The sequence below is a fragment of the Phanerochaete carnosa genome (assembly GCF_000300595.1).
Source record: "Phanerochaete carnosa HHB-10118-sp unplaced genomic scaffold PHACAscaffold_5, whole genome shotgun sequence".
Classification (NCBI taxonomy): domain Eukaryota; kingdom Fungi; phylum Basidiomycota; class Agaricomycetes; order Polyporales; family Phanerochaetaceae; genus Phanerochaete; species Phanerochaete carnosa.
In genome coordinates, this window is record NW_006767632.1 from 2,121,602 (window position 1) to 2,138,260 (window position 16,659).

Consider the following 16,659-nt stretch of genomic DNA (forward strand, 5'->3'; position numbering starts at 1 on the left):
CATTAGCTCACGTTCATATCCCTTGGGCCGAAATTGGGTGTGGCGTGGTCGCTCCTAATACGTGCTATCTGACTGAGCAGGTCGACCATACATTCATTGATCTAGGATATCGTCCAGGGCAGCTGGTGGATGCGTCTGGCATAATGGTAGACTTATGACTGGGGGCAACGGTCAACATGATGTAGGCCATGGAGGACTTTGCTGGCCGTTCAGTCTGGTGTCCATATTCCACAGCGTCTGATGCAATAGACAACGGCAACTATCGGAGGCTGCGTCCAGCGTCCCGGGTATTTAAGATATCTTCAAAAGGCTCTTCGCCACATTCGCCCTATTTCACTGTCGCCCACCTCGCCCGTTCCCCTCCTCACCCACAACCATGAGTTCACTCCCTGAAGGCACTTACTTGCGGGTAAGTACTACGCTTGGTGTTACAGCATGCATGATTGACTGAAAATTGTCCAGCGAATCACTAATATCGACTATGCTCTCCCACGTGGAATACGGTATTCGGCAGTCTCTTGGATGTTCACAATCGATGGACGCTTGCCTGTGAATCTTTGGGAAGCCTTGCATACTCCGCTTAGTTACCTGGATGGGGCGCAGGATCTTTTCTTTGATGGGTGTGGAACGAAGATCACCTATCGAATCCTCGTACGTAGCATGACCGCCTCATGTCTTCTGCGTCTTATCTCTTCGTCAGGTCGATGGGTATCGCGAGTTCAGCAAACAGATGAACGCTCAACGCCGCTACCGAGGGCTAACCCTGCCCATCTCGCGTTCCAAGGTGGCGAAGCAGATTGCTCAAGTAGTTAGCAAATTCATTGAATGTGTAAGGTGCATGCGTATCCTTCTTGATCTGTGCTTATGGTGCTGTATGTAGGCGAGCGAAGTGACTGCGAATAGCGAACTACGCTTTGGGCCTGGTTATATCACCCTCGACCAGATTTATCTAGTTGAGCTTCGACAAGTTTCCTCGGCTTCCTTTCAGCCTATTTTGGCTGTGCTATGCCGGCAGCTTCCGCAGGTGCTCCCGACGTACGCGCAAGTCGACGCCGCGCCTGGAGGATTTTCAAATGTCCTCACGGAATTTGCCAGCGAACTGCAATGTCTTACTCATGTTCCCCTGTCGGGCTTACCGACCTACAGTTGCTGAACGCCACTGAGGTCGACTGGCACTGGTGCAGGCCTTGCGATTACCACTGTATGCATCATTTACTCATTCCCTGTCTATCCTTATACTGTGCAATCTAGACTCCGTAGCACTAGGTGTCATGGAGATGTTATTTCCGCTGTACTGGTTAATGCCGCGCTTGGCATCTGGATTACTTCGCCTGCAAGCTCTGACGAGACCAATAGTTCGTCGTTCGCTATAACTTGCTGCTGCCCGTGTTTCTGTCCGTTTTCGAGAACCAGGACTCAGTGCGCTAGGACACTGTCTCGCGGACGATCAGGTTGCAGAGTGTACATTAGTCTGTAGTGTTCGCGAACACATTCCGAGTCATGGGTCGAATTTCGGACAGTGCTTATGACCAATAGGAGACCATCTTATGTCCGATAGAAGGCTGGAGCCACTGAGCACCGTCGTCAATAACCGCGACTCCGCCTACGTAAGTACCGACCGGAACATACTCTAATATCTTCCGTCTATGGTTGTGAAGGACACTCCTGTATCGTATCTGCACCGTTTTACGTCTTATAATCGCGCACAGGATACAATTCATGCGACGCCCGTGATGGCCAGAAAACCAGATTACCACTTTTGAGCCCTTCGCTCTCGCGAACTTGAATTTCGACAACATGACAGAGGAATATAGTCACCTCGGCAGACCTCGTACAAGTGGAGGACGCCGAGAGAACGCTTATCTCGGGGCATGGAATATCACTCTCTTACTCCAACTCTGAACTGAGCCCATGGAGCGAGGTTACTGGCGGTATGGGCGATTCGTCTCGTGTGGCGCATGTTTCCTTCTACCGTGACGCGCGTGCGCGCGCCCCGCGGCACGGCGGGAGCTGCAGACCTATCAAAACATCTCTCTGCTATGAAATTTATATCGCTTATAAACAAACAACAGATTAAGCTGTTTTAAGACAGCGCCTGATGGTGCGCACAAATGTACGAACATTGAGAGAGGTGAGATGATGCCAGCTGAGCAGCGCAACGCAGACCATGCATTGTCCGGTTGAAGATAACAGATCTGTACATGTCCCGACCAAGCCCTGGCCGTACTTACAATAAAGTCCTACGTCTCTGACGTTCCTCATGGCTACAGCTACTCGGTCAAACGGGCGGTAGTTTATAATGACTCCTATGTGCGCCTTGTTGCGCCACACCAGAGTCAGGTTACATCTGTCGCTCGAAGGGGGCTGGGCCTAGTAAGGAGTTCATACGAGGTATATGGTGTACATGAATACACCTGTCGAGGTTTGCTGCTGGAACAAACGTGTCGTTAAGTAGGTGAATACCTGGAAAGTCTGCATTCCGCTTCCCATCGGGTAGATACCTCCTCCGCTTTTGCACGGATGGACCACTAGAGTTTCCCCTCCACTCGTCATATTGTTGACGTGGGATTCAATGCTTGATTATCTTCAAGCCTTGGGGGCCGGTGACATCACAAAACGATCGTGCGTCAGGATTCTTACTAGTGACCGCAATGTCTTCCCTTCTCCGCTGAGTCGACGTACCACCAGGTGCTGCGTGCGTCGGGCAATCGCACACGCGGGCGCGGGCCGGGATGTATACAGCCCTCTTTCTTCCCCCTCGAGGAGGCGAATGCACAAGGGATGTGTCCCCGCGGGAGGATATTCTAATCGATAACTCGTATATCTTTTGACTTCACCTTCGTCATGCACATGTTGATTACTAGAAAGAGGAGCCGTTACACAACCGTATGGACTTTATCGTCACCAGTGTCATAGCATCATCGCAGAGCAAGTAATCATGATTACATACTATAGTGCGATACATTACAAGAAAGGAGAGAGGAAGCCGAACAGAGAAATGAAATCTAAGCCTTGCTCTTGCTCTTGCTCTTCCCATTGGCCTTCGCCGGGGCCTTCTTCTTCGGGTGGTCAGAGTCGTCAGAGTCGTGGCCACGACCAACTTCAACACGCTTCTTGTCCGCTGTAAGTAGGGATTAGCGCACATCATTCAGACCAGACCGGCACAACAGACGCGCACCCTTAGCGGCCTTCCTCTCGAGCTCGTCCCAGTCGTCACCTTCGCTCTCATCATCAAAGCCTGAATCACTGCCCTCATCTTCGCTAGCGTCTGAGCCATCGTCGAACTCGCTCTCGTCATCGCCGCTCTCAGAACTCGGCTCATCGTCGAACTCGGCTTCAAACTCAGACTCTGTCTCAGACTCGTCCTCCGGTTCACTCTGGAGGGAGAATACGGTGAGCGGAAAAGGCACATCTCGGAAGTGACGAGCCTCACCTCTTCAGCAGCCGGACCGCCCAGGAACGACCATCCGTTCTGCTGGAAGAACTCGTAAGGATCGTCGTTAATGGTCTTCATGATAGGGCCCCAGTTCAAGTTAACGGGGCCTTCAGCGAGAGGAATATCGACGGAGCTGAAGATGATTGATAAGTCATGACCACAGCAGTGAATAGACAAGGCGCACTCAAGCCAGTTCTTAACATCGTCCAGCTGCGCACTCGGAATCGAATTGATGTGGAGCGGAGTCTTAGTGAAGTCCTTGAAAATAAGGACCATATCGAATTGCTTCAGACCGAACTGAACACGCTCCAGAGAGGCAATCTCAATCTCGGACAAGGTGACAACCAAGAATGGAGGGTCAGAGAGGTGCACAAGACATTCAGTCGTCGGCTGAAGACGGACGTTCTGGCGGATCGGGACCCCCTCAAATGAGAGCTCACGGAAGGGAATGTCGACTTCGAGAGTGTCTCCTGACTAGATGAACCATTTAATCAGTCAGGCATTCACCATTGGACGGGGTCACTTACGGAGGCAGTAGCAGCTTCTGCGATCTTCTCGGCGAACTGCTTGAACTCTCTATTGAGCATCTGCCTACGCTTGCGCTCTTGCTGCTCAAGCTCAATCTCGTCTTCATCCCCATATCTGTACTTCCTCTTGCGGTTTCCAGTCTCGTCAAACTGCACGTCGGAAGCCTCGCGGAAGAATTGAATATCCTAGAAAGGGCTAATCAGACATTATATAATATTGAACATTAGCAAGGCTCTTACGTGAGCCTTCTTCTTCCCAATCATGATCGGAGCCTTCAGGTGAATGTGGATGATGACCAGCAGCTCGTGGTCGCAAGGTTGGAAAAATAAGTGCTTCACATTACTGAACAGAATATCTATCGCAGGGTGAGCCGCTGATACAAGGAACGTGAAAGCAACGTACCAATCTTTTGAGAGCCCATCGGGGACTGGTAACGTAGACCATTCTGGTGTATCTCGACCTCGCCAGGTAGTCGCTTGCCGTCGAGCGCGGGGCGAACAAAGACCTCAGGCAACTTGATGGGGCGACGACCCTTGATTTCAGCCAGTACATCTTGCTCGATGACGTCGGCCATCTCCTTCTTCTGCTGCTCTCGCTTATTGACTTCTTTCTTTAGGTCTGTAATCTGTTTGGCCACAGCATCAAAGCGATGTTGGTCGACGGAGCGGTAGGTGATGGAACGAATGAAAGTGGCATCAGGGTCTTCAAACGGCTTTAAGCGTAAGAGTCAGCGTAGCACGTCAACACAGAGAGATAGCGCATACTGTATCTTCCTTCTTGCCGGCCAGTTGTCCGGGAGTCTGGAAGTTCACTCGGAGGTAAGTAAACTCGCCCTCGTCGTTTTTGCTGACGTTCTTGATAGTATTGATATGAAACGGCACTGCAAAACCGTGGATTGGAAAGACTATGGTCTGAGCTTTGCGGTCAACAAAGATCTACCCCCTCACTGTTAAAAAGCTGTTTGCGTACTTCGTAGGATGAAATGACCTACGCGCAAATTCTCGACGTCCTTTGGAAGGCCGGCCTCGCCCTTGTAACTCTGGAAGCGCTTCCAAGTTTTGCCTTTCTCGCCAGCAAGACCACCACCCCCCTCAGAGAACCTAGCCAATCCCTCCACCTGTAGTCTCTGATGTAGTTCGCGCTGATGTTCCGCTATCTTTGCTGCCGTCGACTGGATGAGTTCCTCTTGAGCCGCGCTACGTGTCTTATTGCGAAGCACTTTGCCACCAGCGGTCTTGTTTTTCGCGGGGGACGCACCACCGGTAGCAGTTAGCTTCGTTGAAGTAGGAGCCTTTTTGGCTGGCTTCGACTCGACCTCAGCCTCGGGATTGAGGAAGAACATGGTGTCTTTGACGGATTTGACGCCGATCGTAAAGCAAGTGGCTTTCTCTCCCAAAATCTGGACAGTGTCCACAAGATGGAGCGCATACCTGTTCAAAAAGCGTTAACCAAATACTCTACACAAAAGCTTCGCAGCACCTACTTCTTTCCACCCTCCTCAAGATCTTGGAAGCCAAGCGCCAGATTGAATACCATGCCGGCCTTGAGCTTGCGACCGTTCTTAGCGGAAAGAAGATACACGGAGTCACGGAACTCCAAGCCCATCTAATGCCATTTTATGAGCCACGCCGCAGAGGACATCCAAAGATGTAGAACCTACCCCATGACCGACGTTCTTCACGAAGTGTTTTTCCAGCTCAGGCTTCTTCTCCTTGACATAGGTGAGCGCATGCTGGTACACATCCCGGGCAGTCACGCCATCTTTCATGAACGAGAGAAGGTCATTCTGCAAAGACAGCAGCAGCGCATAGATAGCTTCTTGCTCCTAAGAAATAGCGCTAATAAGTTGGAGGGAGTTTTGCTGTGTAGAAGTCTCCAACCTTGCTGGGATCAACAATGAATGTGCGGCCGAGATTGGCGCAATAGCCCTTGTAACGCATGCCAAGCGATACGAGGAGTACGCCTTTGTGCGCCATGTCATCGGTTGTCGATTCTGCACTAAATCTCAAATCATAGCCGGTGCTTGTAGACTGAGATTGGACGATTGGAGAGTAGCAAAACTCTGTTGATGACCAGTCGACCTGTTTGATTGTTAATAAATCCACAACATGCGATGAGAAATGGTTGCTTGCATCAGTGAGTCCACGCCCTTTGCTCCAGACTCTCATATCGGGGCCTTTCGCGTCAGTTCCCTCGCCGTATCCTAATCTAGCCTCAATTTGTCCTGCGAAAGCTTCATGGGAGATCTTGGCTTCCCGATCGAGAATTGTCTCCAGCTTCACAGCGACGTGATGGGCCAGCAGTGTGGAAGTAAGATTAGCAGCGGTTCGAATAGCTTTCTGTGGTCAGCGTGTTAGCATAGTGTCCCTGTCTGATCATGAGAATACTCACGAGCTCTTCCTCATCCTTGGCCGCTATAAAGGACGACACTGCAGGCGCCATGTCCACAAGCTCGGGCCTTTGCTCCGCTTCACTGAGTAGCTTGTTCCAATCGTCTACGAGCTTCCCGCTATGCGACTCCTTTGTCAGCGTGGCTACGCGCGAATGAGCGACGTAGGCTTCCAGGAACCTCGGCACTGCATCAGTAGGAGGATCCTTTGCTTTTGCTTGACCGTAGATCTCGATAGTGACAGGAGGGTTCCCATTCTTGATTTGAGCCAGGATTTTAGCTGGTTTGAATAATGAGTCTCAGGTCTAAAACGCATCGAGGAGTGCAAGACATACCCTTGGATGCCGAACAGAGTATAAGTACTCGTCCCTTTTCAAAGAGAATGAAGGTTGAAGGGAATTCATAACCGAGAAGCCATGTCTGAAAGCAGGCCACGTCATTCCAACCCGTCTTGAAACAGATTGAGTTAGAAGCAACAGCTCGCACCTGGAACGCCGTCCCTTTCCTGGTAGGCTCATCTTCATTCGCAGGGTCTCCCGCAAGTAGCAGAAGAGCGTCAGCATCTGCTACCGAGCTAAAGTCATCATTTTTGCCCGCGTTCTAGTCAAACAAATCGTAGGAGTCGTTAGTAGTCAGGTTATGTCAGTGAACAAGGAGTGGTTACATACGCTCCAGGAGTCAAGAATGAGTTTGAGACGTGAGTTGAACTGCGAAAAATTGAGCTGTACTTGGTTCTGCCCCGACATTACAGGAGAAAAGGAGAAGATAGTGGTAAGAGGAAAGAAGGGCTGTCGACTAGGCGTGCAGAACGCGCCAATTGGACGCGCATCACGTGGTATTTTCCTCAGGGTTAAGGTCGCCCAATGGGAGCCCGAGACGTGCGCTTATGAGGAACGACCTCGAGTACACTGTCGCATACTTCCAACATCCGTTCAGCCGACTCTCTACTGTCTCCTCAAACTTTACCATAAAGTCGCGTTCCGAACCTGCTCGACTGGGGCGGTTCACTGTCAACCATGGCCACGGCTCTGTCAGAATATCTGGTAACTGACGACTTAACTATCATTCTCGGCCTAGTCGCCGCCGGTCTCTTTCTCCTTCATAACCTCTACAAACCTCATTCCCTCGTCCATCCGATTCTTCTGGGGAGGCAGAGCGATGTAGCTCGCATGCGCCACCCGGGCGAAAGTGCAGTTTATAGGAACTACGGCACTGGCATGATGGGAAGGGTAAGGGCGAAGTATGCTCCCTCTCACGACTTCTAGCTAAGCGATCATTAGTTCCCAGCCAGGCCCTCCAAGGATCAACGGATGCTGCTGGACCTTGTGAAACCCGACTTGGATACTCCTAGGACTCTGTGGAACACCAAGGTCAGCCTCCGTGTCCGTTATGTTACTTCTGCCATGGACCTACTAAACCCCGCTGAAATAGCTTACAAACCCCGAGCTCAGGCGACGTGTCTCTGCGATTGGTACTGGTCTTCTCAAGGTCGCTAGTCTGACTCCAGGAGAGTCCAACGTGCTGCTGCTGCTCAATGATGGCTTAGGTACGTCTGTGAATGTAGTTCACCGCGTGTGTCAATGACGTTCGTTGGTAGAGTTTTTACTCTCGGACTTGGCACTGGCATCTCAGTCGATCCCGTCCTTCACATTGACATCTATATCGCTCCTTTCGCCCGTCTTGGACAGCCATCCGCCATCCGCCATCATCACGGAGGCTGAGTTCCTCCCACATCTGCTGGAACTCATCTATGACACCAATGAGGGGTCTCATCATACCATCATCGTGATCGGTGAACCTGATGTCAAGCGCGCTCAAGGCCTCAATCAAGTCCGCGTCCTGAAATTTTCAGAGTTGGAGAGGCAAGGAGCGCTGCTCGAGCAGGCTGCACCATCGGCCACAGGTATGAGACGCCCTCCAAAGGAAAGATGATGGCTCAACAATCATTATACAGACCCTCTCCAAGTTTTCACTGTCTCGTTCCATCAAGCACCGTCGGGAGATCTGCGTGGAGTTCAATTTACCCACGAGAATATTACTTCCGGTGTCACTGCATTGCGAGCAATGATGCCGTCTTCTGGGCCTGTCTCTCCTCTCGACACAGTGGTTTCAGCGCATTCCTTGTCTTCTGGATACGGTCGGGCTGTGGCTTACACTGCCATCTTTGAAGGAGCCAATTTCGTGACCACGTCGAGTTCGAAGATTGTCCAGACCGAGAACGGTGAGTAGCTCTTATAAATAAATGCAACATTGTGAACTTAGTTTTGTACAGCCCAACGTCAAGATCTCAGCGATGTTACGTCCGTTGAGCGGTATCCTATTCCGTCCCCTACTATTCTCTTCATCACACCACCGCATCTCACGACTTTGACGAGTGCAATCATCGACAACACCAAGAAGGCGTCTATCATATTATATTCACTTGCGTGGCGTCACAAACTGGCCGGCATCTTGGAGGGCTTCTTCACGAAGCAAAGCCTCTGGGATAGACTTATCTTTGACGGTGCTCGAATGCAAGTTATGAGTAAGGGTGCGGGAACAGTTCGGGCGGTTGTCGTCAGCGAAGGTAAATCTTTCTATCATTATTTCAAGCACGTCATCTCACACTGTAGTAGGTCCGGTTGAAAATCAGGCTCTCACTCCGGCTCGCGTTGCTCTCTCGGTACCTCTTGTGTTCGCCCATTCTCATCCTCAAGTCTCTGGTCCCGTGTTTGCCACGCATTCTCTGGATGTGCAGACTTTCCCTGCAGATACAGATTCCTCCGGGTCATCTGCTGCGGATAATTACACGTTCTCGTATCTCGCGACTGTTGGTGCTCCTTCCATCAACATGGAGGTCAAGCTGAAGGGCGTGGATGATAATCTGGTCGAGAATGGCGGTGATCCTGTCGGCAACCTCTTCCTTCGTGGGTCGAGCGTAGGCCTGGTACTGGATGCAGAGCCTGAGGAAGAGGAGCTCGATAAGGGTTGGATCGACAGTGGAGAGAGAGCGAAAGTCTTTCCTAACGGCTCATTCAAAGTGGTTCCTGTCAAGAAATAGCCATACATATTGCTTACCCCCTTTACGCGAAAATTTCTTGTCTTCTGTGGTGTATATTCTTGACTCCCCATTTAGACTGCTGTTCCTAGCGTAAATATGTAGAGATGTCTGCCTGTGTTGTACGTGCCGCTATGGCTATTCGTGGGAATATTAACATTACGGAGTTCGCCGAGCGCGCATTTTGCTGCGAGCTGTGTGGGTGACTCCTCCCTGAACGACCACCAGCCCGCTTAGCCTCCTCAAAATATGTCTACTACGTCAGCTATGGAGCTCACTGATACACAGATGCTTGACTATTCAACCGACAGTGACTACACTATGCACGCTACTGGTCACTCTTCCGAATGGCCATCGGTGGAAGCGACTATGAGCGACGACCACATCCCCTCTGCCACAGAATACTCAGAGACCATCGAAATCGACATGGAACAGAACGAAGATGAGGAAATGACAGAATACGAGATGACAGACGGTGTTGACTACGTCCATGAAGGTGCTGTGGAGATCCAGGACGTTGACTTCGCCGAACCATCGCAAGCAGCCTCGCCTTCGGGAGTGAGTGCTATCGACAGTACAGCGTTGGTGGACGCTACATCTTCTATTGCACCTCCGCAATCTCTACCTTCCCCGACAGCTCATCTAGAAACATATGGCTTCCATCACGGTGCACTTCCCAGTGTACCTGAGCATCATATTTCCGATGTCGAAACTCTAGTCCATCCAGCGCCTCTCGACACTACAGAGCAACCTCACGAACCGCCCGTGGAACTATTTGCATTGCCGACAGGCGAAAACACCGATGATAGCGAGGAATCTCGTGCTACTGGACGCCCCGCCTCGCCCGCCAGACCAACTCTAGCGGACCCCGCTGCATACCCTGAGCCCGAGTCGCAGCCGTCTTTCTTCGAACATGAAGAAGACGGGGCGAGCAGTAAGGCTACTGGTAGCGAACCCGCTGAAGCACCAGGCGCTGAAGAAGGGTCCCTTGGGGGGGCAAAGCCGCTTACGGAGTTGGCGCGTTCCTCCGACGATGTGGCTCATCCAGTAGCGTATGGAGAGGCGTACGAAGAAACTTCTAACAATGATCCGCACGAGATCTCGGACGGTGTCTATATCGATCCGCCACCCCCAGTGCTCCTTTCTCTCTCGACCTCGTCTCAACGAGTAGAATGTTGTCTGTTCAACCAACCTTATGCAGGATCAAGGTCTCAAAGCCCTGATACACATGCGTCCGCTAGTACCGCAACAGAATTTGCGTTGCTACTGTCTCAAAAGCCAACGCTCTACTATGAGCCGCTCAACAACGTGTTTGAGGCGCTTCGCCAAGAAGAAGTTATCAGTGGCGTAGCAGAGCTTGCGGATGGGGAGCTGGTCCTTGAAGCGTACGACTTAGACCTGAGAATAACTGAAGTAGGTGTCTCCTCTACGTTCTTTGATAGTTATGCTAACACTATGACTAGGACAATATCCACGTGGGAGAAGTGACGATTCATGAACTGAACATTTTGCATGACGGTATCGACCTGACAGGCCCTCTCCGTCTGCGCCTTTCTGCTACTCCTCGTTTTATAACACGGTACCGCGCTCTTCGAGACCAAGTGGCGCAGCTCAGCTTAGAGGCCGGATCAGAAATTGTGCCCCAATCTCAGTTCGATGCGGCTGAACCTGAGGAAGCTGCCGAAGAAGCTGGTGGGTCTTCAATCTACCTATTGCGCACTATGAAGCGGCGATTTATCGTTTTTATAGTTCGTCACGATGCCCTTCCTGTTCCAGTGAGCATATCTGAGGTCGAACACTCGGGAGCGACCGAGCAAGCATACGATGAAGAAGTCAATGGGCGCATAACAATCGAGACGGCGGAATCCGAAGCTAAGGCATCTGCACTAGCAACTAATGACGAGCCAGGCACGACTGAATCTGGGCAACGTGAGCCGCTAAGCGGCGTCGAGCAGGAGGAACCAAACCGCGCCGTGGAGACTGGTTCCGAAGCACCTGAAGATGCGGCTACCGACTACGAGGCCGAACTCACGGCAGGAGAGGCAGCGCAACATTTCGACGCTGATGAGGTGCACCAGGAGGCTGATGTGGGGGATGGGGGCGATTACACTGATTATGTTGAGAACCCGGATGACGACGGACAGTTCGGTGAGACGCCGCCGGAAGACAGTGGTGCAGGCTCAGATGTGGCCGACGGTCGCTACGAAGTACTTGCAGACCTGTACAGAGAATCTTCGACTGACGCTGCTGGTCTCGAAGCCAATGCACCAGGAAACGAACTGGGCGCCACTTCTGAGGCTGCGAGTTCTGACGGTACGTCTGCTTTGATTTTGGCGCCCCGAAATAACATTGACACCTATTTCTGCAGGCCCTGAACTGTCTACTGGTAATCACACGAGTGTTATTGAAGATGCACAGACAGATGATGATGGTACTTGCTAGTGCTTATCTGGATTTACCTTCTGTTCCTGACGTTGTATTCACAGAGCTGGTTAACCGCGATCCGGACGCTACCTTTACGGGCCAGCCGTTTGCTAACATTGCCTCGCATACAGAATTGGGCGAACTCGAGAGTCTTGAAGGTAAAAATTGCATTTTCCCATGAATCAACGTCTATGGTTGACCCATGGGGTTCAGAGTATGATGCTGAAGGCGAAGACCGGCAAGGAGAAGAATCAACACACCCGCAGGAAGAGTTTGAAGATTGGGGCGAGTTTGATGAGACTGAGCAGACCGCCCACGTCGCAGAAGATGCCTTATCGAAGGGCTCTTCTGAGACGTTATCCACCCTGTCAAAACGTTCTCGGGAGGAAGACGAGGGTGATGAGGATGACGCTGATAGCCACCCGCCGGGCTCTTCAGGTATGTAGTTTTCTTTCGGGAGCACTGAATTTTAACCTTGCTGACCGTTCCCTTTTGCAGACTCTAAACGAGTGCGAGTGGGGTGAAGGCGGCATTGTCGTCACCAATAACTTCGCTTGCCTTTCTCGTCGAAAGCCATATCCGGCAACACCATTGCCTCCTTGCGTCCCTCCTCGCATCTCGACATGATGCGATAGAATTTATATGCCTGTCACCAAGAGCTCAAGATGATAGGCTAAGTATCTGTTATGTTGTGTTGACTGACCGTTCTTTGCTTCAGATCTCATTGAAACTGCGAGCCCTGTTTATCACTAACTTTTTTTTCGCAGTTATTCCGGTGGATTACCTTCGTTCTTGCTATGGAATGTACTAACATAGTTGTGTACATTGCACTGGAGGCTACTCCTGGGAATACAATGCCATTGTACAAACGCACGTCGAGCTGTGTCCTAGCACGAGTGTGGGACAGGATGATAAGCGCTTTTTTGTGAGGAAACTTGGCCAAAACTGGAAAAACAAGAACAAATTAGGGAATTGAGGCCAAAATGTGCAAAAACGACCGAAAGAGGTTAAAATGCGGTAAAACCAGCGGGAAAAGAAACTTTGCCCCCGATTTTTTCAGAGGCTTCTTGTTCAACCAGCTTTTTGCTGATCTTGCACGCGAAAGGCTGCACCCATCGTCCAACCCCTACTTTTGCCCAGGTTTATAACCAAGAGCTCCAAAAAAGCCCGATTTGTGTCTGAATAGGTCATTTATACTGTGAAAAATAGAGATATGGAATTTGGTGGCCCTGACGGCGTCTCCGCACAAAACCGAAGACAACCAGGCAGATAGGAATGCTGCGTCCCATGCCTGAATATCTAACTACTCGATGCCTCTCTCTGTCTCGATGGTCGATGCCGTTCTGATTTTTTGGCCGTTCCCACTGCAGGTCGAGTTTTGTGCCCGCATTAGGGTGGGTTGGCTGCTTACGTAAGTGCACTGATCCCATGCGCGCCCTGGTTCAGCCTAGTTCTGTGTTATCCCAACTATGCAAGACGGCAGGGCTCCTCGGTATGTTAGGTCATACGACTCGAGAATATTCATTCGGTGCTTAGTGATAACCTAGTATTAAAAACCGTGCCCCGGCTGCTATTCAGGTATGCGTTGCGGCATCGTAGGGGCCCGATACTCATCTACAACTTCAACCACAGGTCACTGCAGAGCAGCTCTTGCGAGATGTATGCATGCTTTAAAGTCTCTATTGTGATTTCGCTTACCGTTGATACAGGCTCAAGAGCGCCAAGAATCGCAGTTCCGCGCACCCAAGCAGCGAGTAGAGGACTTCGAAGAGCTTCATGAGTATAGAGGCCGGAAGCGTGAGGAGTTTGAGAAGCGTATTAGGCAGACAAGGGGGAGCATGTGAGTCTCATAAATACCCTGGCCTTCACTTTGTACTAACCGCATTATACAGTAAAGAATGGCTTCAATATGCTAATTGGGAGGTACGTGGCTGCTACTGTGCCTGCTACTGCATTGCCTCAACTGTTCACAGGCAAGCCAAGGCGAATACGCACGCTCTCGATCCGTCTTCGAGCGAGCGTTAGACGTGGACCCTCGCAGCGTTCAGCTATGGCTCAGCTATACAGAAATGGAGCTGAAGGGGCGAAATGTCCAGCACGCAAGAAACCTGTTCGACCGTGCCGTCACACTTCTTCCACGGGTCGATCAGCTCTGGTACAAGTACGTATACCTTGAAGAACTTCTGCAGAACGTTCCTGGTGCTCGTCAGGTCTTCGAGCGGTGGATGCAGTGGGAGCCGGACGACAAGGCTTGGCAGGCGTACATCAAGATGGAACAGCGATATGACGAGTTGGACCGAGCTAGCGCTATCTATGAGCGATGGGTCGCCGTTCGCCCTGAACCTCGAGTATGGGTGAAGTGGGGCAAATATGAGGAGGAGCGTAGTCGTTTGGACAAGGCTCGTGAAGTCTTCCGGACAGCCCTTGAGTTCTTTGGGGACGATGAGGAGCAGGTCGAAAAGGCGCAAGCCGTGTTCAACGCCTTCGCAAAGATGGAGACCCGCCTAAAAGAGTATGAGCGTGCGCGCGTCATTTATAAGGTGCGTGAAGTCGATGTTGGTGTATCTTACTCCTGCTGAGCCCGTTACTAGTTTGCGCTCTCCCGTTTGCCAAGGTCGAAATCTGCCGCCCTCTACGCTGCATATACCAAATTTGAGAAGCAGCATGGCACGAAAACCACGCTCGAATCCACGGTCCTCGGCAAGAGACGCATCCAGTACGAAGACGAATTGGCACAAGACGGCAGGAGCTATGACGTGTGGTTCGACTATACTCGTCTGGAAGAAGGTGCCCTCAAGGATCTTCAGGAGGAAGGTATTACCTCTGGAGAGGAGGAAGCCACGATTAATCGGGTACGCGAGGTCCATGAACGTGCCGTCGCTCAGGTACCTCCTGGAAATGAAAAGCGGTATTGGCGGCGATACATCTTCCTTTGGCTCAACTATGCGCTATTTGAAGAGATTGAGACGAAAGTAGGTGTTCACTGTGTCGAGATGTGCTTCGCGATGTTGAATAATCCAAGGATTACGACAGGGCTCGACAGATTTATCAGACCGCCCTCAAGCTCATCCCCCACAAACAGTTCACATTCGCAAAGCTCTGGCTGATGTATTCACAGTTCGAGCTGAGGCGCTTGGATCTACCTGCCGCAAGAAAGGCTCTCGGTGTTGCTATCGGCATGTGCCCGAAAGAAAAGCTGTTCAACGGGTATATCCAACTAGAGTTCGACGTAGGTCATGTTCGCACTTGCAACGTTCTTTTTTTTTCGCTGACACACCCGATTTAGCTGCGAGAATTTGATCGTGTCCGGACGCTCTATGAGAAGTATATTGAGGTATGTTTGCGATGTTCCATAGCAATGTATGTCCTAACAAGGTGCTAGTACGACCCGACGAACTCGTCGGCCTGGATCAAGTATGCTGAGCTCGAGACTCAACTGGAGGATTTCAGTCGGACACGAGCCATTCTCGAGCTCGGCATCTCACAATCACAGTTGTCTATGCCTGAGCTTCTTTGGAAGGCGTACATTGACTTCGAGACCGAGGAAGGGGAACGTGAGAAGGCGCGTAGCCTGTACGAGCGACTGCTCAACCTCAGCGGGCATGTCAAAGTCTGGATCTCGTATGCTCTCTTCGAGGCAACTCCTCTTCCTATTCCCCGTACCGAGCGCGAAGAACTTGATGAGGAGACTGAAGACATTCCAATGATGGAAGGGGATGTCGAGCTTGCAAGGCGGGTGTTCGACCGGGCATACAGAGACCTGAAGAGCAAGGGCCTAAAGGCAGAGGTAAGGCTTTCCACATCCGATGCAGTAATTCGACTCTAACTCGAGTTAGCGTGTGGCACTGCTTGAGAGTTGGAAAGCTTTTGAAGAGACGAATGGTACATCGGACGACGTAGACAAGGTGCAGAAGATGTTCCCAATCGTCAGCAAGAAACGTAGGGTGGACGAGACCGGCCAAGTTGTGGAAGGTAAATCAACAAAAGTCATACTCTCAAAAACGTTTACTAACACTGCTGTAGACTGGGATATGGTTTTTGCCGACGATGAAAGGGAATCCAACCCCGCTACGTTCAAGTTCCTGCAATTCGCGCATCAGTGGGCCCAGGCCAAGAAATCAGGCGCTGCCCCATCCACTGTCTTGCCTTTGGCACCATCTGGCAACACTCAGGAGGGGGAGCAGGCGAGTGGTTCATCAAACGACTCGCAGGGCAAAGCTGTGGGCGAAGCAGACGCAGACGATCCCGGCAGCGACGTGGCTAGCTCACAGGGTGACGATGACTGATCTATTGTACTCTCAGTATCCTGTTGTATCTCTTTATACTTAATGTTGGTACCCCGGTGCCCTACTATAAATATCTTGCGAGAGAGCTGACTCGCTTTGCCTCGCCGAGATTACTGTCAGTTTAACCAGTCGATCTACTGGTCGAAGCGAGCCAGAGCGCCAACGTAATCTGCACTTGCCACTCTTCCATCGACATGTCTGCTCGACTTGCATGCCACGCCGACAGGGTCTCTACACAACCTCATCGATCCTGCGCAGGGCGATGACCACGCTAAGGTTCAATTTGCTCAGCACAGCCGAAAAGGCAGCTCCTTTTGGACCACGACTCGGTACTGTCTCAGTGCAACGCAAAGACGTCGACGGTACGGTGGAGATCAAGACGCCGGGCCTAATCACAACTACTTCCAGAGGTGTTGTCCCTCACCTCTCTCGCGACCACACGAGTTTCACAGAAGCGGTGAGATGGGTACAGCTACCCTTCGAATCCTTGTAAGTGCTGTGTCTGCCTTCACCATCATCCTGCTTTACCTCAACACTCACCGATTTTTCCAGCCTTGAA

At 51.3% G+C, this 16,659-nt stretch overlaps 5 protein-coding genes across 5 annotated transcripts; 4 read left to right on the forward strand and 1 right to left on the reverse strand.

The window, feature by feature from the left end:
• The first annotated feature begins 509 nt into the window (after positions 1-509).
• On the forward strand, positions 510-1,252 carry PHACADRAFT_256409 (uncharacterized protein). Its single transcript, XM_007395900.1, has 3 exons — positions 510-651; positions 701-829; positions 881-1,252. Exons 1-3 carry the CDS (start codon positions 523-525, stop codon positions 1,151-1,153), a joined length of 531 nt encoding a protein of 176 aa, XP_007395962.1. The 5' UTR covers positions 510-522; the 3' UTR covers positions 1,154-1,252.
• A 1,603-nt stretch (positions 1,253-2,855) lies between these two features.
• PHACADRAFT_173804 (uncharacterized protein) lies at positions 2,856-7,604 on the reverse strand. Its single transcript, XM_007395901.1, has 17 exons — positions 7,022-7,604; positions 6,840-6,953; positions 6,689-6,773; positions 6,356-6,633; positions 6,097-6,303; positions 5,845-6,045; positions 5,625-5,789; positions 5,448-5,569; positions 4,956-5,394; positions 4,729-4,899; positions 4,367-4,676; positions 4,204-4,319; positions 3,964-4,149; positions 3,621-3,910; positions 3,434-3,569; positions 3,179-3,377; positions 2,856-3,121 (listed from the first exon to the last, which is right to left on the reverse strand). The coding sequence occupies exons 1-17, from the start codon at positions 7,097-7,099 to the stop codon at positions 3,006-3,008; spliced, it is 3,213 nt and encodes a 1,070-aa protein (XP_007395963.1). The 5' UTR covers positions 7,100-7,604; the 3' UTR covers positions 2,856-3,005.
• On the forward strand, positions 7,370-12,338 carry PHACADRAFT_161674 (uncharacterized protein; the record flags this gene model as incomplete). Its single annotated transcript, XM_007395902.1, has 12 exons — positions 7,370-7,582; positions 7,785-7,899; positions 7,951-8,256; positions 8,308-8,574; positions 8,626-8,919; positions 8,969-9,342; positions 9,628-10,803; positions 10,854-11,082; positions 11,140-11,703; positions 11,877-11,972; positions 12,028-12,252; positions 12,313-12,338. The coding sequence occupies 12 exons, from the start codon at positions 7,370-7,372 to the stop codon at positions 12,336-12,338; spliced, it is 3,885 nt and encodes a 1,294-aa protein (XP_007395964.1).
• A 945-nt stretch (positions 12,339-13,283) lies between these two features.
• PHACADRAFT_209167 (uncharacterized protein) lies at positions 13,284-16,215 on the forward strand (the record flags this gene model as incomplete). The annotated part of the gene is made up of 12 exons (XM_007395903.1): positions 13,284-13,306; positions 13,362-13,392; positions 13,447-13,473; positions 13,524-13,654; positions 13,707-13,737; positions 13,788-14,354; positions 14,406-14,786; positions 14,837-15,043; positions 15,101-15,148; positions 15,197-15,601; positions 15,651-15,786; positions 15,838-16,215. The coding sequence occupies 12 exons, from the start codon at positions 13,284-13,286 to the stop codon at positions 16,098-16,100; spliced, it is 2,250 nt and encodes a 749-aa protein (XP_007395965.1). The 3' UTR covers positions 16,101-16,215.
• Positions 16,216-16,256: 41 nt separating this feature from the next.
• On the forward strand, positions 16,257-16,606 carry PHACADRAFT_256420 (uncharacterized protein). The gene has a single exon (XM_007395904.1). The coding sequence runs from the start codon at positions 16,312-16,314 to the stop codon at positions 16,591-16,593; it is 282 nt and encodes a 93-aa protein (XP_007395966.1). The 5' UTR covers positions 16,257-16,311; the 3' UTR covers positions 16,594-16,606.
• The last annotated feature ends 53 nt before the right edge of the window (positions 16,607-16,659 follow it).

Coding starts and splice junctions, on each gene's coding strand:
- PHACADRAFT_256409 (XM_007395900.1), top strand. CDS start 523: ATGTTCACAATCGATGGACGCTTGCCTGTGAATCTTTGGGAAGCCTTG. Junction 652..700: donor AGATCACCTATCGAATCCTC/GTACGTAGCATG, acceptor TCTCTTCGTCAG/GTCGATGGGTATCGCGAGTT. Junction 830..880: donor TTAGCAAATTCATTGAATGT/GTAAGGTGCATG, acceptor TGCTGTATGTAG/GCGAGCGAAGTGACTGCGAA.
- PHACADRAFT_256420 (XM_007395904.1), top strand. CDS start 16,312: ATGCCACGCCGACAGGGTCTCTACACAACCTCATCGATCCTGCGCAGG.
- PHACADRAFT_173804 (XM_007395901.1), bottom strand. CDS start 7,099: ATGTCGGGGCAGAACCAAGTACAGCTCAATTTTTCGCAGTTCAACTCA. Junction 4,677..4,728: donor CCGGCAAGAAGGAAGATACA/GTATGCGCTATC, acceptor TTACGCTTAAAG/CCGTTTGAAGACCCTGATGC. Junction 4,320..4,366: donor GATGGGCTCTCAAAAGATTG/GTACGTTGCTTT, acceptor ACCCTGCGATAG/ATATTCTGTTCAGTAATGTG.